General features: G+C 36.6%; 1 protein-coding gene across 4 annotated transcripts in view; it reads right to left on the bottom strand.

Moving 5' to 3' along the window:
• LOC148940689 (uncharacterized) overlaps positions 1 to 22,775 on the bottom strand; it is a 61,963-nt gene extending 39,188 nt beyond the window's left edge. The window contains exon 1 of one of the 4 annotated variants that reach the window (XM_089105250.1): positions 22,756 to 22,775. Coding sequence is in view for 1 of the 4 variants with exons in the window: in XM_089105248.1 (XP_088961374.1) it covers positions 15,067 to 15,069 (3 nt within the window). In the remaining 3 variants the exon portion in view is untranslated. Of the gene's footprint in view, positions 1 to 3,017; positions 3,166 to 14,881; positions 15,020 to 15,066; positions 15,205 to 22,755 lie in introns of those variants that run through there. The other 3 variants (XM_089105248.1, XM_089105249.1, XM_089105251.1) reach the window with 3 other exon arrangements.
• Between the last annotated feature and the right edge of the window lie 412 nt (positions 22,776 to 23,187).

The raw sequence follows: 23,187 nt of genomic DNA, 5'->3' as shown, positions 1-23,187 counted from the left end.
GGGGCTAGTTGACCTCCAATCTCTTTTGACTCTAGAAAACTGAACTAGAACTTTCAATTTACAATCAAATGAGCCATCGCTGAATCTTTGACGAGCATCCCTTCAATAAGAACCATATATTCCCGCAGGGCATAACTTACAACACCTGCCCTCGGACCCTGGGGGGCTGTCTTGACCCCTGAGTTTTCGTTATATCGTCTTTGGTCTATTTAAAAAAAAGCTATCTCAAAGTTCTTAGTGGATGGGTTTGAGGAAAAAAGCGCGTTGAGGGGGGGGAGAGGGGGATGGGTGCTCTCCAATCTCTTCTGACTCTTAAAAAGTGAACTAGAACTTTCAATTTCGAATCAAATGAGCCCTCTTTGAAGTTAATACGGCATCCCTTCCTTAAGACCCATATATGCCCCCAGGGCATAACTTACAAAACTTGCCCCAAAGCCCAGGGGGATTGTATCAACCCCGAAATTTTTTTTATCTGATCTTTGACCTTTTTTAATAAACTGGCTATCTCAAAATTGTTATTTGGTGGATTTGGGAAAAATGGGTTTGGGGGGAGGAAGCTGGTTACCCCCCAATATCTTTTGACTCTTAAAAAGGGATATAGAACTTTCAATTTCCAATCAAATGAGCCCTCTCTGAAGTTTATATGAGCATTTCTTCCATAAGAACCATATTTGCCCCCAGGGCATAACTTATAACCCTTGCCCTGAAGACTGTGGGGGGAGTGTCCTGCTCAAAAATATAATTTCCAGAACTTTCAACTACGTTGAACAAAATGGCTATTTCAAAATTTTGGTTAGATGTGTTTGGGGAAATGGTGGGCGTGGAAGGGGTGTCAGTTACCTTAGAATCACTTCGACTATTAAAAAGGGATCATACATTTAAACTTCCAATCGAATGAGCCCTTTCTGAAGTTTCTACGACAACGTTGGTTATACAAAACCTTATATGCCCCCAGGGCATAACTTACAACCCTTCCCCTGAGGGCTGTGGGGGAGTTTTCATCCTCAAAGACCTAATTTCCAGAACTTAAAACTACGTTTAATAAAATGGCTATCTCAAAATTTTTATTGGATGTGTTTGGGGAAAAGGTGGGCGTGAGAGGGGGGTTATTTGCCCTCCAATCACTTTCGACTATTAAAGAGGGCACTAGCCCTTTGAATTTACAGTGGAATGAGCCCTTTTTGAAGTTTCTACTACAACACGTTCTATAAAAACCTTATATGGCCCCAGGGCATAACTTAAAATCCTTACCATGAGAGTTGTGGGGGAGTTTCCTCCTCAAAAACATATTTTCTATGTGGAAATGAACTAGGCTGAACAAAATGGCTATCTACAAATTTTGATTGGATGTGTTTGGGGAAATTATTTGCGTGGGGAGGGGGGGCTAGTTGCCCTCCGATCACTTTCGACTATTAAAAAGGGCACTAGCCCTTTGAATTTCAAATCAAATGAGTCTTTTTTTAAGTTTCTACAACAACACCTTCTATAAAAGCCTTAGAGACCCCCAGGGCATAACTTAATCCCCGGGCCCTAAGGGCTGTGGGGGATAGTCCTCCTAAAAAACATTTTTTCTATTTGGAAATCAACAACGCTGAACAAATTGTCTGTCTCAAAATTTTGATTGGAGGTGTTAGGGGGAATGATGGGCGTGGGGCAGGGGGAGGGGAATGATGGGCGTGGGAGGGGGGGGGGCTAGTTGCCCTCCAATCACTTTCGACTATTAAAAAGGGCACTAGCCCTTTGAATTTCCAATCGAATGAGTATTTTTTGAAGTTTCTACGATAACGCCTCTATCTGGAAATCGACTACGCAGAACAAAATGGCTATATCAAAATTTTGTTTGGATGTATTTAGGGGAATGATGGGCGTGGAGGGACTGGTTGCCCTCCAATCACTGTCGACTATTAAAAAGGGCACTAGAACTCTCGATTTCCAATCGAATGAGCCCCCTTTGAAGTTTCTAAGACAACGCCTTCTATAAAAACCTTATTTGTCCACAGGGCATAACTTAAAACCCTTGCCCTGAGGGTTGTGTGGGAATGTTTTCCTCAAAAACATATTTTCTATCTGGAAATCAACTACACTTAAAAAAACGGCTATCTCAAAATTTTGATTGGATGTGTATGGGGGAATGATGGGCGTGGGGGGGGCTAGTTGCCCTCCAATTACCTTCGATTATTAAAAAGGGCACTAGCCCTTTGAATTTCCAATCGAATGAGCTTTTTTGAAGTTACTACAACAGCGCCTTCTACACAAACCTTATATGCCCCGGGGCAAAACTTAAAACCCTTGCCGTGAGGGTTGTAGGGGAGTGTCCTCCTCAAAATTTTGATTGGATGTGTTTGGGGGTATAATGGGCGTGGGGGGGGGGGCTAGTTGCCCTCCAATCACTTTCGACTATTAAAAAGGGCACTAGAACTCTCAATTTCCAATCGAATGAGCCCCCTTTGAAATTTCTACGACGACCCCTTCCATATGAAGTGCCCCTGGAAAAAAAAATAATATTAAAACATTGCCTCTGATACATTGTACAATTTAACAAAACATATACGTTAGCAGCTGGATGGGACATGGTATCAGCTCTTAAACGGGTCTCTATGGGCCACCAACCAAAAGGTAACTACAAACGTTATATGGGCAGTGCTTGTAGTTCTGTGCACACAAAGCTAAGAACATACTTTTTTTTTGTCAAACTGAAGAAAAAAAAAGGAAATTGAAGCAGGACAGGTAAAATGGTAGAGAATTAAGCACGGATTTATTAGCAACAATACACAAAACAAGCATTGGCTTAAAAAATATTAGTCTGGTGGCCAACTAAGTTGAATTCTTTATTGTGGATGGTACAATGCAGATATAAAGAGCTATTTGCCCTGTTCTGACATTACCCACTCAAGCCATCTCTTATTAAGATGATGATTGACCACCCCATTGAACTTATGGATTTATAATCTCACGTAATTACAGAGTCTGTAAATTTAGTTATAATTGTTTAGTTTGACAAGCTTGATAGAGCTTACCGTATTTTGGAATTAATACATAAAAACAGCCAATAAACAATTGAAATCTTCATCTAGTGATTTTGGCGGGAATTCTGTACTTCATCTACAGCCATATTACATGCTCTTGATTTCTAACCTTCAGTTGTTATTTTAAATTTGTTAAAGTTCGTCTGTTGCACCTCATAGCTTTCAGGTCTTAAAAGAGGTAAATATATTCTTTATTGTTTGTCTTATCAACCTATCCTGGTGCCTTGCAATCTAAATAAAATTCTAAAACCTACTGCATCATTGGCGCTTTACTGAAAACGAATTGTATAAAAAAAATTTCTCTTGTACTTAATATTGAAAATAAACATCAAAATTACAGTAAAATTTTGAACTGATGAGCTTTCAGCAATTAGTATCATTACACATCAAATATTCAGTTTAATCTTATTAGTTCTTTCTAAAATTGTTCAAGACCCCTAAAATTGTCCCCCTTCCTTAACTGTAAAAACCTAAAGCCTACTGCGTCATTGGTGCTTCACTGAGAACGAGTTATATTAAAACTACTTTCTTTTCCAGTTCTTACAGCATTGAAAATGAAAATAAAATTACAATGGAATAAAATCTTGAACTGATGGATCTTTCAACAATTAATTGCATTATATATAAAATATTCAATTTGATTTTGTTTATGCTTTCCTAGACTGTTCAAGCCACATATAATTTTCAGTAAAGCGTCATGATGTAGCAATTTTTAGACTTTTACAGTGAGAGAAGGAGGCGATACCCAAACACTTATTTGTAATGACTTTTGTTTGTTTCAAGCTTGATTTGCACATTCAATTTAAGTTTCACTCGTTTTAAGATTTATTTACTCATTTATATTAGTAACTATTGTTTGTTTGTTTGCTATGATTGTTTATTTAATTTCTATTCGTTTTGGGTTTCATTTTTCTATTATAGTAATTTCTGGTTGTTTTGAGTTTGAGTTTTTGTAACTTTATATTTCTTCTGATCTAAAGTTTAATATGGCCTTTATTTTTCGTTAGATTTATTTACTCATTTACATAAGTATCTATTGTATGTTTGTTTGCATTGATTGTTTGTTTAATTTCTGTTCGTTTTGGATTTCATTTATACTTCAATAGCAAAATATTTTTTTCATTTTGAGCTTGATTTGCCTATTCAATTTAAGCTTTACTCGTTTTAGGATTTATTTATTCATTTATGTTAGTACCTGTTGTATATTTTTTTGCTATAATTGATTATTTAGTTTCTGTTCGTTTTGGTTTTTATTTATTCTTTGATAATAGTTTCTGGTCGTTTTCAGTTTGAATTTTATCAGGTATTTGTTTTTATTTTTAAATTATCTTAAAGATATAATTATAAAATATGACTATCTTAATTTTAAAATGGACTTTACTTTTCTTTGAAAATCTTCTTTTTTGGAGTTTTTTTTAATTAATTTTTATTCGTTTTTGATTGCAAAAAGTTTGCAATTAAAGTTGAAAATTCCTTATTTCAAAATCAAACTTTTTTTTCAAAATCAGATATTCATCAAAGTATCAAAACTAGTGTCAAAGTAACAATATCAAAGTAAAAAAATGGGTTTGTGTCAACCTCGGAGTTTTTATTATCTGACGTTTGAATTAGGGCTATTTTTAATAAAATGACTATCTCAAATTTTTTATCGGAAAGGGTTTGGGGAGAAAAGGGCATGGGGAGGGAGAGCTAATTGCCCTCTAATCTCTTTTGACTCTTTAAAAGTGAACTAAAACTTTCCATTTTCAATCAAATCAGCCCTTTCTGAAGTTTATACGAGCATCCCTTCTATAAGAACCATATATGCTCCCAGAGCATAACTTACAACGCCTGTCCTCGGGCCCTGGGGGTTGTGTCGAACCCTGAGTTTAATATCTAATGTTTGAAACTATTTTATCCCTTCCATAAGAACCATTCCTTCCATAAGAACCATACATGCCACCAGGGCATAACTTATAACGCCTGCCCCCAGGCCCTGGGAGGTTGTGTTGACACTGGGGTTTTGTTATCTGACCTTTTAACTATTTTTAGCATTTGGGGGAAAAGGGGCATGGGAGGGATAGTTGCCCTCTGATCTCTTTTGACTCTTATAAACTGAACTATAACTTTCAATTTCCAATCAAATGAGCCATCTCTGAAGTATATACATAATATATCCCTTCCATAACAGCCATATATGCCCTCTGGGCATAACTTACAACGCCTATCCCAGGCCCTGAAGGAGTGTGTCAACCCCGGACTTTTCATTATATTATCTTTGAACCATCTTGAAAAAATGGCTCTATCAAAGTTCTTAATGGATGGGTTGAGGAATATAGGGCGTGGAGGGAGGGGGATGGTTGCCCTCCGATCTCTATTGACTCTTAAAAAGTGATTGAGAACTTTCAATTTCCAATAAAATATGCCCTCTCCAAAGTTTATACAAGCTTCCCTTCCATAAGAACCATATATGCCCCCAGAGTATTACTTACAATGCCTGCCCCTGGGACCTGGGGGGTTGGGTTGACACAGGAGCTTTTCTTATCTGACTTTTGAACTATTTTTAATGGAATGACTATCTCAAAATTTTTATCAGATGGGTTTGGGGACATAAGAGTATGTGGGGGAGGGGCTAGCTGCCCTCGGATATCTTTTGACTCTTAAAAAGTAAACTAGAACTTTCAATTTCTGATCAAATGAGCCTTCTCTGAAGTTTATACAAACATCCTTTTCATAAAAACCACATACACCCCAAGAACGACACTTACAACGCCTACCCCCCCGGACCCTGGGGGTTGTGCTGACTTGGAGTTTTTGGTATCTAATTTTGAACTTAAAAAAAATGGCTATCTTAAATTTGCAGTGGATGGGTTTGAGGAAAAAATGGCGTGGGGTGGGGGGCTAGTTGCCCATCAATCTCTTTACTCTTGAAAAGTGAACTAAAACTTTCATTTTCCAATCAAATGAGCCCTCTATGAAGCTTATAAAAGCATCCCTTTCATAAGAACCATACATACCTTCAGGCCATAATTTAGAAGCCTACCCCCGGGCCCTGGGGGGGTTGTATTGACACTGAGATTTTTCTTATCTGACATTTGAACTATTTTTAACAAAATGACTCTAAATTTCAATCAGATGGGTTTGAAAAACATGGCATGGGGGGGGGGGGGCGAGTTGCACTTGGATTTCTTTGACTCTTAAAAAGTGAACTTGAACTTTCAATTTCCAATCAAATGAGCCCTCTCTGAAGTTTATACAATTATCCCTTTCATAATTTCCATATATACCCCAGGGCATAACTTACAACACTTGCCCCAGGCTCTGGGGGGTTGTGTTGACACCTGAGTTTTTGTTATCTGACTTGTGAACTATTTTTATAAAAATGGCTATCTAAAAATTGTTATTGGATGCATTAGGGGAAAAAGGGGCATGGGCGGCGGTAGTTGCCCTGTAATCGCTTTTGACTCTAAAAAACTGAACTAGAACTTTCAATTTCCAATCAAATGAGCTCTCTTTGAAGTTTATACAATCATCCCTTCCATAAGAAAAATATATTGCCCCAGGGCATAACTTACAAAGCCCTCCAATCACTTTTGACTCTGAGAAAGTGAACTAAAACTTTTGATTTCCAATCAAATGAGCCCTCTTAAGTTTATACAAGCAACCCTTTCACCCTTTCATCAGAGTTTTTGTTATATGATCTTTGAACTATTTTAACAAAACAGCTATCTCAAATTTTTTTGGGGTCCATTTGGGGAAAAAAAGGCAGGGGGTGGGGGGCTGGTTACCCTTCAATATCTTTTGACTAAGTGAACTAGAACATTCAATTTCCAATCAAATGAGCCCTCTCTGTAGCTTTTACAAGCATCCCTTCCATAAGAACCATATATTCCCCCAGAGCATAACTTACAACGCCTACCCCGGGCCCTGGAGGGTTATGTTGACCCTGGAGTTTTTGTTGTATGGTTTTATAACTACTTAAAAAAAACGGCTATCTCAAAGTTCTTATAGGATGGGTTTGACAAAAAAAGGCGTGGAGGGGGACTAGGTGTCCTCCAATCTCTTTTGACTCTTAAAAGTGAACTAGAACTTTCAACTTCCAATCAAATGAGCCCTCTTTAAAGTTTATACGAACATCCCTTCCATAAGAACCATATATTGCCCCAGGGCATAACTTACAAAGCCCTCCAATCACTTTTGATTCTGAGAAAGTGAACTAAAACTTTTGGTTTCCAATTAAATGAGCCCTCTCTTAAGTTTATACAAGCAATCCTTTCATAAGAACCATATACGGCCCCAGGAAATAGCTTACAACACCTGCCCCCTGGTCCTGGGGGGTAGTGTAGCACTAGAGTTTTTGTTATCTGACCTTTGAACTATTTAAAAAAAAAGCTATCTTAAAATTTGTATTGGATGGGCTTGCAGAAAAAAGAGCATGGAGTGGGGTTAGTTGCCCTCCGATCTCTTTTGAATCTTAAAAATTTAACTAGAACTTTCAATTTCCAATCAAATCAGCCCTCTCTGAAGTTCATATAAGCATCCCTTTCATAAGAACTATATACGCCCTCAGGACAACACTTACAATGCCTACCCCTAGCCCTGGGGGTTGTGCTGACATGGGAGTTTTTGTTATCTAATTTTGAACTTTTTTAAGAAATGGCTATCTCAAAATTTGTAGTGGATGGGTTTGGGGAGAAAAGGGCGTGGGAGTGGGGGCTAGTTGCCCTTCAATCAATTTACTCTTAAAAAGTGCACTAGAACTTTCCATTTCCTATCAAATGAGCCCTCTATGAAGTTTATACGAGCATCCCTTTCATAAGAACCATACATGCCTTCAGGGCATAACTTAGAACGCCTACCCCTGGGCCCTTGGGGGTTGTATTGACACTGATATTTTTCTTTACTATTATTCTCCATGACCACACTGCCTTTTCTATGACGAAAACAATAAGAATTCCAAATAGGGATAGGTCCTTTTATTAGACAGTGAAACGAAAATATGAAACAAAGACTCTAAATATTTCGATGACACAATCGGTCATCATCATCAGTAGAGTTACCAACTTATCAAAATTAAAACAAATTCAACTTCAGAATCAGCAACATTTCACTTGCTATTAGAAGAATAAAATAAAAATTTAGCACCTGTAAATTCAGCATTATTTCATTTTTAATTAGAAGAATATTCAACGCAGTATACTGTTAGTGAACTTTCTAAGTCAATGGACCGGTAACCTGCTTTGACCTACAATTTCGAAGAAACTTGTGCCACCTTTACTCAACGCAGCATTAAAAAATTCAAGAACAGTTAGTGAACTTTTTAAGTCAATGGACCGGTAACTTGCTTTGACCCGGAAGTGATTATTTTGTTTAGTATAAAAGCAGTTTGTTTTAATTTTGATAAGTTAGTAACTCTACTGATGATGAGGACCGACTGTGTCATCAAAATATTTTGAGTCTTTGTTTTATATTTTCGTTTCACTGTCTAATAAAAGGACCTATCCCTATTTGGAATTCTTACTGTTTTTGATATTTTTCTTATCTGACCTTTGAATTATTTTTTACAAAATGACTCAAAATTTTCATTACATGGTTTTGGAAAAAGAAAGCATGGAGGGGGGGGGGGGCTAGTTGCCCTTGGATCTCTTTTGACTCTTAAAAATTGAACTTGAACTTTAAATTTCCAATCAAATGAGCCCTTTATGAAGTTTATACAATTATCCCTTTCATAAGAACCATACATGCCCCAAGGGATAACTTACAATGCATGCCCCCGGGCCCTGGAGGGTTGTGTGACCCCTGAATTTTTGTTACCGTATCTGACTTTTGAACTATTAAAAAAAAAATACTTATGTCAAAATTTGTATTGGATGCATTTGGGTAAAAAAGGGCAAGGGTAGGGAGTAGTTACCCTCCAATTTCTTTTGACTCAGAAAACTGAACTAGAACTTTTAATTTCCAATCAAATGAGCCCTCTCTGAAGATTATACAAGCATCTCTTCCATAAGATCCATATATTACCCCAGGGCATAACTTACAACGCCTTTCCCCAGGCCCAGGGGGTTTGTATTGACACCAGAGTTTTTTTCATATGATCTTTGAACAATTTTAACAAAACAGCTTTCTCAAAAAAAATTTTAGGATGCATTTGGGAAAAAAGGGCAGGGGGTGGGGGGCTGGTTACCCTTCAATAGCTTTTGACTAAGCGAACTAAAACATTCAATTTCCAATCAAATGAGCCCTCTGATGTTTATACAAGCATTCCTTCCATAAGAGCCATACATGCCCCCAGGGCTTAACTTAAAACGCCTGCCCCTGGGCCCTGGGGAATTGTTTTGACACCAGAATTTTTGTTATGTGATCATTTAACTATTTTTAACAAAAAGACTATATCAAAATCTTTATCGGATGCATTTGGGAAAAACGGGCATGGGGAGGGGGGTTGCTAGTTGCCCTCTGATCACTTTTGACTCTGATAAAGTTAACTAGAACTTTTGATTTCCAATCAAATGAGCCCTCTCTGAAGTTTACACAAGCATACCTTTCATATAAACCATATACAGCCCCAGGAAATAACTTACAACACCTGCCCCTGGGGGGTTGCGTCGACACAGGAGTTTTTGTTATCTGGCCTTTGAACTATTTAAAAAAAATGACTATCTTAAAATTGTATTGGATGGGTTTGCAGAAAAAAGAGCATGGGGTGGGGCTAGTTGCCCTCTAATCTCTTTTGACTCTTAAAAATTGAACTAGAACTTTCAATTTCCATTAAAATGAGCTCTTCTCAAGTTTATGCAAGCATCCCTTCCATAAAAACCATATATGCCACCAGGGCATAATTATAACGCTTGCCCCTGGGCCCTGGGAGGTTGTGTTGACACCAGAGTTTTTGTTATCTGACCTTTGAACTATTTTTTAACAAAATGGTTATATCAAAATTTTTATCGGATGCATTTGGGGTAATAGGGGCCTGTGGGATAGTTGTCCTCTGATCTCTTTTGACTCTCAAAAACTGAACTATAACTTTCAATTTCCAACCAAATGAACCCTCTCTGAAGTATATACAAGTATCCCTTCCATAACAGCTATATATGACCACTGGGCATAACTTACAATGCCTAATCTGGGCCCTGGAAAATTGTGTTGACCCCAAAGTTTACGTTAGCCTGTATGATCTTTGAACCATTTAAAAAAAAATGGCTCACTCAAAGTTCTTAGTGGATGGGTTTGAGAAATATAGGGCATGGAGGGGGGGGGGGCTAGTTTCCCTCTGATCTCTTTTGACTCTTAAAAGTGATTGAGAACTTTCAATTTCTAATCCAATGTGCCCTCTCCAAAGTTTATAAAAGCATCCCTTCCATAAGCCATATATGCCCCCAGAGCATTACTTTTTTTACTCTTACAATGCCTGCCCCTGGGCCCTGGGGGGTTACTTTGATACAGGAGCTTTTCTTATCTGAACTTTGAACTATTTTTAATGGAATGGCTACCTCAAAATTTTTATTGGATGGGTTTGGGGGAAAAAAGAATATGTGGGGGGGGGGGGCTAGTTACCCTTGGATATCTTTTGACTCTTAAAAGTGAACTAGAACTTTCAATTTCCAATCAAATAAGCCCTCTCCAACGTTTATACAAGCATCCCTTTCATAAGAACCATATATGGCCTCAGGACAACACTTACAATGCCTACCCCCAGGCCCTGGGGGTTGTGTTGATGTGGAGTTTTTGTTATCTAATTTTGAACTGTTTCTGTAAAAATGGCTATCTCAAAATTTGTAGTGGATGGGTTTGGGGGAAAAGGGCAGGGGGGGGTTAGTTGCCCTTCAATCTCTTGACTCTTAAAAAGTGATTAAGAACTTTCAATTTCCAATCAAATGAGCCCTCTATGAAGTTTATACAGACATTCTTTTCATAAGAACCATACATGCCTTCAGGACATAACTTAGAACGCCTTCCCCCAGGCCCTGGGGAGTTGTTTGACACTGAGATTTTTCTTATCAGACCTTTGAACTATTTTTAACAAAATGATTTAAAATTTTCATCAGATAGGTCTGGAAAAAGAAGGAAATGGAAATTGTATATTTCCATAGGTCTGTAAATAAACAATTATCCCTTTCATAGGAACCATATATTCCCCAGGGCACAACTTACAACGCCTGCCTCGGGCCCTGGGGGGCTGTGTTGACACCTGACTTTTTGTTATCTGACTTTTGAACTATTTTAAAAAAAATGGCTATCTCAAAATTTTTATCAGATGCATTTGGGGGAAAAGGGGCATCAATAGGGGTAGTTGCCCTCTAATTTCTTTTGACTCTAAAAAATTAACTAGAACTTTCAATTTCCAATCAAATGAGTCCTCTATGAAGTTTTTACAAGCATCCCTTGCATAAGAGCCTTATATTCCCCCAGGGTATAACTTACAATGCCTACCCTAGGGGTTGTGTTGACCCTGGAGTCTTTGTTGTATGGTCTTTGAACTATTTAAAAAAAATGGCTATCTCAAAGTTCTTATAGGATAGGTTTGCAGAAAAAAGGGCATGGAGAGGGGGGCACTCAAATCTCTTTTGACTATTTAAAAAGTGAGCTACAACTTTCAATTTTCAAACAAATGAGCCTTCTTTGAAGTTTATACAAGCATCCCTTCAATAAGAACCATATATTACCCCAGGGCATAACTTACAATGCCTGCCCCTGGGTGGTTGTGTTGACACCAGAGTTTTGTTTTATAATCTTTGAGCTATTTTTTAACAAAATGGTTATTTCAAAATTTTTATCAGATTTATTTGGAAAAAAAGGGCATGGGGGGGGGGGGGCAGGTTACCATCTGATGTCTTTTGACTATTAAAAAGTGAACTAGAGCTTTCAATTTCCAATCAAATGAGACCTCCTTGAAGTTTATGTGACAACCCCTTCTACATGATGTGCCTCTGGAAAAAAAAACAAAAAAAAACAACATTGAAACCATATGGCCATTACTATAGGCAACATTACAGCGTTGCCTCTGATTCTGGTGTGTTCTACCTACATAGTATTTTCCACAGTCACATGGTATTTGATAGACCCCTCTTTGGCAAGTAACTGGGGTTTTACCTTTATCAGAATTTAGTAAATTTATGATTTTGAAATTACTGGTAAATACTGCATACAGATCATTTTATGTGCAAACTTTTTTAAGATTTATAGTGATTTTTGGGATGTAAATTATGTTTGAGGGCTTATCTGGATTCTCACACGGTAAACTACCATTGATTTTATGGGAGTGCCTTTTCAGTCTATGGTTAATTGTATTATTAATAAATAAAATAGGGTATCCATTTCCAAAAAGTATGACAGATAAAATTTAGTTCTGCTATGATGTGGGAATCAGAACAAAATGTTTAGGGCACAATCAATAAGAGAGATTATAACAGCTTGTTTAACTTTTGAGGGATGGTTTGATTTAAAATGTAAATATCTATTGTTTTGTGTTGGTTTTCTGTAAATAGTAAAATTGAGTGTATCTAAGCTAGGAATAAATAACACAGCTAGGAATGTGATTTTATTTGCAATTTCAATTTCTAAGGTAAACTGTATATTTCTATCATATACATTAAGGTGATCTAAAAAAAAAACCTAAGTTCATTTTCCCCATAATTCCAAAGTGAAATTATGTAATTTATGTAATGTCACCAAAAGATATGTTTCAAGAAATATGATTTTAATGCCCAATTTTCAATATATTCTACATAAGTATTCACCAGTAACCCAGAGAGGGTTGCACCCATCAGTAAACCATTAATTTGCTGGTAAAAAGAATTATGGAATTGGAAATGCATTGAATACTTGTTACAGAGTTTAACCAAGGTCATTAGGACCTTGAAATCTATTCCTGCTGCTGAATTTTCTATTAAATGATAATTTTCATTTATTTTATTTTCTAATAGCTGCAGTAGTTATAATTGGAATAATTGCAGTAGTTTCCTGTGTTTGTTTTGGAGTTTATTTTGCATTATTATTCAAATAATATGTTTTGTTTCCATTGTCATTTTTTTTCTGTCCTTTATTGTACATATTTTCCATTACATAAATAACTTTGGACACTGGATAGAATTTAAAGAAAAAACTTACAGGGAAACAAAAAAAGAGATAAGATAATTGGTAAGAGTATGACAGCTGATAATAGGAATGGAGAAAAGATGATTGGGATGAAGAACTGATTCACCCTTTTCCACCAAGAAAAAGGAAAAAAAACAACAAAAAAACATGAAAATCTTGACAGAAACCCAATGTCAGCAGGCAACAGGGATGTTGGTAGATCTTTAGGTCTGTTGAATCATATAGTGTAGTCAGGTTGGGAGAGGGTCAGGAGCATTGTTTTTTTTGGGGGGGGGGCAATTATCCTCCACCCCAATAATTTGGAGAATCTGTATATGGATCCCTCTTGCCCCTCCCAGTGAAAAATACTGGAACTAAACCCCTAGAGAAGGGTTACTATAGGGCAAAAGACCTGAAGATTTCTTTAAAGATGAGTGTTCAGTTAGGAGAAATGTGTTGAGTGAGTTACTTATATTGGTATAAGAATATAGATAGAAGGAGGAATTAGGTAAGTATCATGAGGCTTGTAAGATGCATATGTAGAAGGTTGGGTAAATTTTGGGTAGTTTATGTTACTGACCAACACATATGGTGAACACTTGATGCCTTTTTTATACTCTTTCCGAATATAATAATTGCTTTACTCCAAATTCTAAGCCATCCAAATCCAATCCAATTCTAAGCCATTTACAGACCCTCAAAGATGATACCATTTTCTCTTATTCTAGATACCACTGTTGGCATTACTCTTGTTTAAACTGGTATACCCATAAATTGAACCAACAGCAACAAAATGAAGAAGCAGAAAACGCATGGGAAATATATCATTCAGGCTATATATTGGCATATGAGGGGGGTGGGGGTAAACTATACTGAAGCTGCTATTTTAAATATGTTAACTGCAATTATTCTATATATAATGAAGTAAGGATTGTAGTTTTAACCCTTTTATATAGTCAAAAATAAGGGGAAAAGTATCATCTATGAGGATCCAAAATGGGCTCAAAATTGAAGTTCTAAGTAAAGTGATTATTATATTCAGAACGATCATAATGATCATAAATAGGCATCAAGTGGTATGTTCACTTTAGTTGAAGGTCAGATTTATAAAATGTACTAAAGATTAATAAAAAATCTTCCCTTTTTTAGCTTATAGCAATTAGAATAAGTAAAATTCTAGTTTAGCTACTTTTTGCTATCTTGGAAATGGGTTAGCTTAGGGAAATGGAACAGAAGATCTGTGAAATAAACAGATGATCTGTTTTGCAAGATTACACTTTCATAGCACAAGGATTTTTAAAGTTAATCAAAGGTAACTGCTCTCTAGAGGGAGACGGGGTGGAGATAGGCACTATGAAATACCTTCTTTGGACATACTTTAGTCTGTAGATTCATCCCTGAACGTTTCATTTTCCTAACCTGACCCCTTTCCAAGAGACAAAAAGTAGCTAAACTAGAATTTTATCATTATAATTTATTAGCCTATTACTGCACAGCATGCAGTAGGCTACATAAAACCCATCAGCATATAGACTATGTTGCATTGTGCAAAGATAAGTAAAATTGTGGTTTACATAAAATATTTTTACAGCTGTACAAAGATTATTTGGCTCTGCCTGTGAAGGTAGGCCAGAAAATTTAGGCTAATAAATATTGGCAAGCAGAAAAAAAATAACCAAGACCTAGGCTAGATTGTAAGCTAGGCTTAAGAAGACTTCAAAAACAAACTAGAGAACAACAGCTTTTCTGAAGACAAAACTAGAACAAAAGAGAGTAGCATCATTCAATTCTCAAATCAATACCCTTTCTAATCATAATGTTTGATACTCTGACAATGCATTTTAATTCCCCCTAATAGTGGGCTATAAGCTATAGCCCTAATTCTTCTTCAAATGCCAAGCCTTCTGGAGTCCACTTTGGTCTCCTTTTGGCTTCACAATGATTTTCAATCTACAGGGGATGATGGGTCAGGAAAAAGTCTTGCTACCATCTAGGTGAACTTCTTCTTCTATTTAACAGCAGGTGGGCTTTTCAGTAAAAGCATTTAGCCCTTTTCCTTTTGCCTCACTCTGTGGGCTACAGAGCTACTGGCTTGATTGCCTCATATTTATTAGATATATTCAGATATCTTTCAGCAGATCTTTCGACTCTAGGAGTTCAAATATAAGATGATAGATGTCGATTTCTATGCTCTGTGTGCAGGAATAGTTGGCTAGGCTCTTGGCTGATAGTGGGATTTTGTGGTGTTTGAAGTATTTTAACAGTTTAGAAAGCAAGGTATGTTGTGCAGACGTCAGCATATTACATTCAAATAGGCAATGGTCAAATGTTTCATTATTCATATTACAATGCCTGCAAAGAGGGGACAGGGGAATTGAACCACTTGAATTAGAAAGCTTATATGAGAATGCAAGGAAATTTAGTCCATTTGTTCCAGAACGAATTCTATGATAAATTTTAGAAAGATACTTATTGGGAAAGGGGGACAGGATAGGATTAATCTTATTAAAATTAATATCTGATAGCCTCCATCGGTAAATATCTCTAATTGGGATTGGTCTCCCACTTGGCTAGTCAATATTTATAGCATTTTTTGCTATTTCATCAACCTGATGATTACCACTTATGCCAGAGTGGCTAGGAATGTACTGAAAGTAAGTTTTTATGCCACTTGAAGCAAGATTATCAATAATACTGAGACAATGATTAGTGTCAATGTCCAACTTATATTGAGGAGCTGAGGCCAGCAACTCAAGGCTTGATAAAGAGTCGGAATAGATGATAATATTATTCGAATTTTCAATCAAAGATTGGTTTTGCTTAAGGTGTTCTAATGCCATGATTATGGCATTTAACTCAACAGACATTATAGATAAATTATTAAATAATCTCTTGCCCATTGCAATTTTCAGGTGAGGAAGGAAAACACCACTTGCAACCTTCTAATTCATTTTTGACCCATCAACAAATATTTGGAAGTGATTTTTATAGGTAATTGTATTGAGTTCTGCAAATTTTTTCTGAACAAAAGCAATGGGGGTTAAATCTTTATTCAATTTTGAAAATTCAGTATTTATTATGGGAGATGACCAATTCCATGGAGGGGATTGGGGGAAAGTAGGTGCAATAGACTTTGCTGGTACAGGGAACTTCTTTTGAATATTGGCATACTCATCTGCAATACCTCTATACATGGCTGGATTTCTTAACCAATTATGTAATGTGTGTGAGCTATTTGATTCAATTTTTGTAAGATGTTTTATCAAGAGAAAGCTACGTCTCTCCCTTATTGTTGTTAATCCACTCTCCATAAGCAGAAACTTGGTGCTTGTGGGTTTCCTAAGACCAAATATGAGACGTATTATATCATTTTGTGTTGTTTCAATTTTTTGCATCTGGGTCTTTTCACATGCACCATAGACAATGAGCCCATAGTCAATATGGGGTCTTATATGTGATTGATAAAACTGGAGTAAGGTTTTCTCCTTACAACCCCAGGGTGTGGAAAGAAGTCTTTTTAGTATATTTGCTTTTCTATAGCATTTTTTTATTGTGTTTGAAATGTGGAGGTGGAAATTAAGTTTTTGGTCAAGCATGAGACCTAGGTAATTAATATTATTATCTTCTGGAATAGTTGTTTTATTTAGTTAGTTTTGCATGAACACGGTTTCGCTTCCGGTGAAATTGGATTATTTTTTACTTGGTGGGTGCAATGGGTAAATCTGAATGTTGAGAGAATTTTTCAAACTGGAAAAGTGACTTTTGCAGATTTGACTGTGCTATCTGAAAGGTGTTGCCAGATGACCATAGCACCAGATCATCAGCATATTGTAGATTCATGTGGGGTAGGTTCATGTCCCAGAGATATAGGGCAAATAGGAGGCAACTGAGGATTCCTCCCTGAGGTAGGCCTTTGGATATTGTCTTTTGGGGTGAAGAGGCTGAACCAACACAAACAATGAAACTTCGCACTTCTATGAAGGATTTAATAAAGGATACTAGCTTAGGAGGTACTCTAAGGTTTGCAAGTTTAAATAAAAGGATTTGGTGGTTCACATTGTCATATGCTCCTTCAAAATCTAGGAAAGCTGCCACTAGGATATTATTTTTTGAGAAAGATTCATTTATTGCATTTGTTAGCAAAATGAAAGCATGTGTTGAGGAGTGGTATTTCCTGAATCCAGTTTGAGTGTGTGGAATCATGTTATTTTTCTCAACAAACCAGAGGAGTCTGTGATAAATTCTTTTCTCTATTATTTTCCCCATCACAGGTGTAATCTTTATGGGCCTATAAGACTCAGGGTTATCTTTTGGTTTATTTTTCTTTAGGATTGGTAGGAGGGACAAACATATCCATATATTGGGGAACCTAGAAGATGCCCAAGCATGATTATAACAATTTAGCAGTTCTTTTTTGTATGAAGGTGTGAGATTCATTATCCATGTGGGGTGTATATTGTCATAGCTGCTGCTAGTTTTGGACCTAATATGATGTATTGCATTATTCAATTCCTGGATTGAAAATGGATTAGTTATGTACTTAGATCCTGGGTGTGGTTGGTAATTAGGGTTCATAGGAATTGTGGACAGTTTGCTCTGAGCATTTGATGTTAGCTTATTAACAAAAAGAGTTGCAAATAGGTTAGCCTTTTCAATATCGTTGACATAATGGGTATTATTATGTAAAAGCTCATACAGGAGTGGGTTGGGAGAAGTCTTTTTCCCACATATGTGGCTTATGACTTTATGTATAATTGGCTCATGCGTTTCTCTGGAGAGATTATTTGCAAAATTATTCCAGTATTTATATTTAGCATCTATTATAGTCCTTTTTAGATTAGATTCTGCTTGTAATTTTTTTAAATATGTGGTAGGTGTTGGTTTTTTTATGAATTCTGTCCGAGCTACCTTTTTTATCCTCCATTTATTTAGGCACTCATTTGTCCACCATGCTTTAGGAATTTGTTTAGGGAATGTTCTCTTAGGTGTTGTCCTGGGGATAGCATGATTAGCTGTATTTATTAGTAAAGATGTCAAGGCTTCTGCATGTGTGTCAACTGTTGTGTTAGAAATGCATGAACTTTGGGTGAAACTTGTAATTTCATCATTTAGCTTATTTTGGAAAATAGACCAATTTGCTTTGGTGTTGATATATTTGGAGGTATGAGATGAAGTTTCAGCAGGTTCATTAAGGGAGCAAACTATAGCAAAGTGGTCTGTACATAGACTATCAATTTAATTTATGTAAATTTTGTTCAACAAATTTAAAGACACAATTCGTAGATCAATTGTGGAGAATTTGCCACTTTTGGGGTTAAAATATGTATTCAGGTTTGGAGGGGTAGCAACAGCTAATTCATTATTATTTGAAGTCATATCCTCAATAAATTTACCAGCTTTATTTGCTGGTTTATTCCCCCACAAAAGGCTGTGGGCATTGAAATCACCACAAATAATGATATTATTTAACATATTAGAATTAGTTATATAATTAGAGAAATCCTTGGCATCTGTAGTTTGGCCATTAGGGTTATAAAAGCTTATTATGTAGGTTTTTAAATTATTCAGCCAAACACTTATACCAATTACATCAACATCATTTTCAAAATCTGGAAAATTGATGCCACAAAATTTTATATTATTATTAATTAATAAAGCTACACCACCTCCTTTTCTCTCTGAATATCTATCATTTCTCAGGATAGTGTATCACAGAGACTTAATTTGTTGTTTTTGGGTTAAATGAGTTTCATGGAGGCAAGCAATATTAATGGAATTATTATTCATAAATGATATTAGTTCATTTAGCTTATTTTCTGTGAGTGATCTTACATTCCATTGGAGTATTGATAAATGTTGTGTTGTTGATTTATTCTTCATATGACTGTGTATCAATGTTCAGCTTTGTTAAAAGTAAAGCAAGATCTTTTTTTGCTTGAATGAGCATATCATCTGGGATGTAGATTTTTGCCAATTCTGCAATAATTTTTGTTTTCTGTAGTTGATGTATGTTCATGGCCTGAACTGCATTACAGTTTAGAATGAATAAGCATATATTTGGGGATTGCATTTTTGGTAGTGCATCCTGTTTGTTGGTTGAGGGATTGATTCCTGGTAGTGTTTCTGGTTTGTTTCTTCTTGGGAGGGAGGGCCAGGCTTGCCTCATCTCACCAGAAAATGAGGCTTGCTGGCTTGGTGAGTCCTTCTGATAGGGATTTGAGCTAGGGGGCTTAGAAGATATTGTTGCGTATGGGGTGCTTGATGCATTTGGGGTATTTGACTTGGGGGTTTTGGTTGGTTTCATTACAGGCTTTATTTGGTATTGTTGGACAGCATTTGCTTCCATTGCTGCAAAGGGGTATGGGATGGCCTTCTCTGTTGACATTTGGAGTGTTAGAGCTCTTTTCTTGTATGCAGGGCATAGTGATTTATTTGTAGATTCATGTGGGCCTTTGCAGTTGATGCATGTAGGCTGGGTGTTGTTGCAAGTTGTCAGCTCTTTAGGATGGAAAGATTTACAATTACTACACTCTTGGAGAATTTCATTGCATTTGTTTGTCGTGTGTCCCAGTTTGAAACACTTCTGACACTGAATAGGCTTAGGTTTGTATTCCTTGTGTGGTTTGATTTGCCCAAATAGGAATAATTTTTCTGGGATATCAATTTTATACTTTAGTGTGAATAAGAAGGATCTACTAGTTTTTATGCCAGTAGAGTTAGGTTTTCCAATTTGGGTAACATCCTCAACTGGGATTGTATTTCCGGCCCTATCTGAGAGGCCTTCTTTTAACTCCTGAGTAGATATCTCTGGGGGAACATTAAAAACTACAATTTTTGTTGGTGATTTTTATGGGTTCCAATTAGACGCAATAATGGGGATATTCAGAAGGGATTTAAGGTTAATTATTGTATCCGCTGATTTCTGATCTTCTACAGCTATTAGCAGAGATCCATCACAGTTAATGTTAAGAGAGAACATTGATTTTAGCAGTTTAAAAATTGCAACTCTTATTGCAGTGATCATTTTTATTTCAAAGGGGGTAGTGGGAGTAATTTTAAGGTAAATTCCTAAGTTTTTGGAGGGAGGATCTTGGGCAGGAAGAGGGGAAATGCTTTTGATTGGGGATATTTTTTTCCTTTTTTAGAGCTTCTAGAGAGGACCTCTTGAAACCCATTATCATCATTTATGGTTACATTTGGACCTACAGTTATCATTGTCCTATTCTCCGAATTTGAGCTGTCATTGGAACTTTCAGATAATGTGCTTGACCAGCCAGGATGGGTATCTTTCACTATGGAATTTGATTTGGGATCTGGGGGGACGTTTTTTTTTGAGGACTCCTAAGCATTGCCTATTGGAAAAAGCTTTAAACACAAATATAAAGATAAAACAATAATGGAAAATAGATGATATCAAACCGTCTGCACTATACTATGGCAAGGATAACTACCACAGTATAGCCCTGAGGATGACTTGAGCCGGATAGGTTTGGTACAACTGCTGATTAGAAGCGATAATAATCACAAGAAAATATATTTTGATTTTCTTATAAGGTTGCTGTGTGGTAAACAAAGGCAGGCTAAATTCAATGGCAGGCTCAAATATTGACTATCATGCAAATTGAAAATGCTTCCTTAGATTATGCTACTTTTAAATTTGAACTACTTGCAGATATTGTTATGTCTTCTTCTTCTTCTATTTAACAGCAGATGTCTTAACAGCTTTATGTAGATGTCTTTCAGTGCTAGCTGGTAGGTTTGAGAGCAGCAACATATTCATGTCAGGCTGGAGCTTTGCCTTACTGAAGATTCTCCTAATGTTGATTACTTCCTTCTGGATGCATTGACATTCAAAATCAGGGGGTTCAAGGATTCTGGAAATGAGTTGCAAAATCTGCAATATGGATTGGTTCATTTATGCAAAATACACTCCTCTTCCCTCAGGATCAAAGAGTTGGTTTTGATTCTATAATAAAGAATGTTATCAGCCCATGATGGAAATGAGAATGGAATGGGCATTTTTGTTTTTGAAGGAGCTATTCTTCTGAGTATGTCTCTGAGCCTTCAAATTGGGATTAATTGGATTATTCAAGGAGCTACTAACTAGCTGGTCTGCTACCTCATTATATTTGATGCCTTGGTGGCTGGGGATATTCTGGAACTTGACTTCAATAAGGCTATTTTGGAGACTGATTAATTGATCTCTGATTGTCCTCAGGTCTGTATCCTTAGCACTCCAATGGATATTATCAATGAGCTGAAGGGCACCTTTGGAGTCTGAGAGCAATACTAGTCTTTTGGAAGCCGGTGGGTTAATATTGATGACCTTTAAAGCCTCTTTTATTGCCAATAGCTCTGCAGTGAGGATGGAAGTATTATCAGGAAGTTTGGTTTTTATATTCAGTGAATAACTTGGGATAACAGATGCAGATCTATATTTGCTGCCTTTAACCAAGTCATCAGTGTAAGTTTGGAGAGAATCTGGATACAAACTGGTCATTTTCTCATGAAAAAGTGTCTGAATTTGGATTGGCAGGTAATTTGTCTTTTGCAAGGGTATCAACTCTAGTGAAACACTTGGAGGTGACATTTGCCATCCTGGGGGGACAAGAAAATGACAGTAACATGGTGAGTCAAGTTTCCAAGATGGGTTCAAGCTTGTTAAATGTTTTCCATGACCTTATAGAAGTCAAACTATGGGAATAATTAATACAGACATATATTATTATAAATGTGGCATTCCAATCAATAGCTTGGTCTTTCTGTTTTATTAAGAAAAAATTGTTTCTTGTTTATTAGGGAATTACTTCATCCCTGTCAAATCAAGTTAAGGAATGATAGGGATTTACTAAGCCTGCTAAGCAAATAGGCTAGCCTATAAATGTTTATCTTTCCTTGGCTTGATTGGACAAAAAAGTAATCACTACTCATTAGAATAACTTAGGTTTCCCAAGGCCTAGTCTGATTAATAGCCTAGAACAGGTTGCATAATATAAAGCAAGAAGTTCATTAGGCCTAGGCACACCACTGCTATCTTTTAGTTTGGGAAAAGGTCTAGGGCTATATTTGGGTTATTACAGGGTAGTTTGAACACATTGACTGAGTAGCTAACATTATAGACTACTTGGAAAAAAGCATCAAATAGGGAATTGGAATGATAGCCTAGGCTACCACTATTTATTATAGGCTAGGGTGCCCTTTAGAGGGCTGCTGTTTTTGGTGGGTACTCTTGTGCTAAACTGACTTTTATAGATGGCAATGCATACCAGTCACAAAATAGACCAAGATGCGTGATGAAAAACAGGTTTACACTGCCTTCTGGGATATAAACAAAGGCAAGAACTGTATTTAAATTGTTGCTTTTTGGGGTTTAGGGGGGAGGAGAAGGTACCTAAGTTAGATTACGTATTTAATGTGTGGTATGTTTTGCCCCCCCCCCTAATGTGCAAATATGTAGCCCAAATTTGTTTCTAAACTATTATGTAGGCTATTCATCCTAGGCTACTTTATTTCATTAGCATTAGGCCTAACCAAACTAGCACTAGGCTATATAAAAAAGTCCGTTTAGTACAAGAGTAGCTTTTGGCGTTACCAATTCCCATCTTAGGCGAGTAATAAAGATTATCCCAAGCTTCCCGTAGATTCAAAGTAGGATATTTTTAGCAAAATTTCTTACTTGCTAAGAGACAATTTTAAATTTATAAATTGTTTGATATGAAAAATTTGACACGGTTGTCAATGTACTATTTTTTGTTCAGCTTTGACGGACGGAAAAACAACATCTAGATCCGAGCCCCTCAGAAAAGGTAAGATCTATCGCCCCACTATATTCACTATGTTTCTTTTATACTTGATTTTGGTCTTCAATGCTTAAAAACATTTCTTCTTTTCAAAATATATTCCTTGTTATTTTAAGAACTACAGTAGTAATTAAATCAAGAGGTTGTAAAACCCTGTCACCAAGGCCATACCAAGGGGGGGGGGGGCAGATCCCCCTCCTCAAAAAAAAAGCTTGTCAGACTTGTAAAAACGTAACAAAAATGGATATAAACAAATTTTGTATGCGTTTTTGAGTTTTATTGTGTACCCCCCCCCCCCCGAACTTTTT

This window comes from Artemia sp. Qi Xiang Cuo, chromosome 19 (genome assembly GCF_049724085.1).
Source record: "Artemia sp. Qi Xiang Cuo chromosome 19, ASM4972408v1, whole genome shotgun sequence".
NCBI classification, from domain to species: Eukaryota; Metazoa; Arthropoda; class Branchiopoda; order Anostraca; family Artemiidae; genus Artemia; species Artemia sp. Qi Xiang Cuo.
This window is presented reverse-complemented; position numbering and strand designations above follow the sequence as displayed.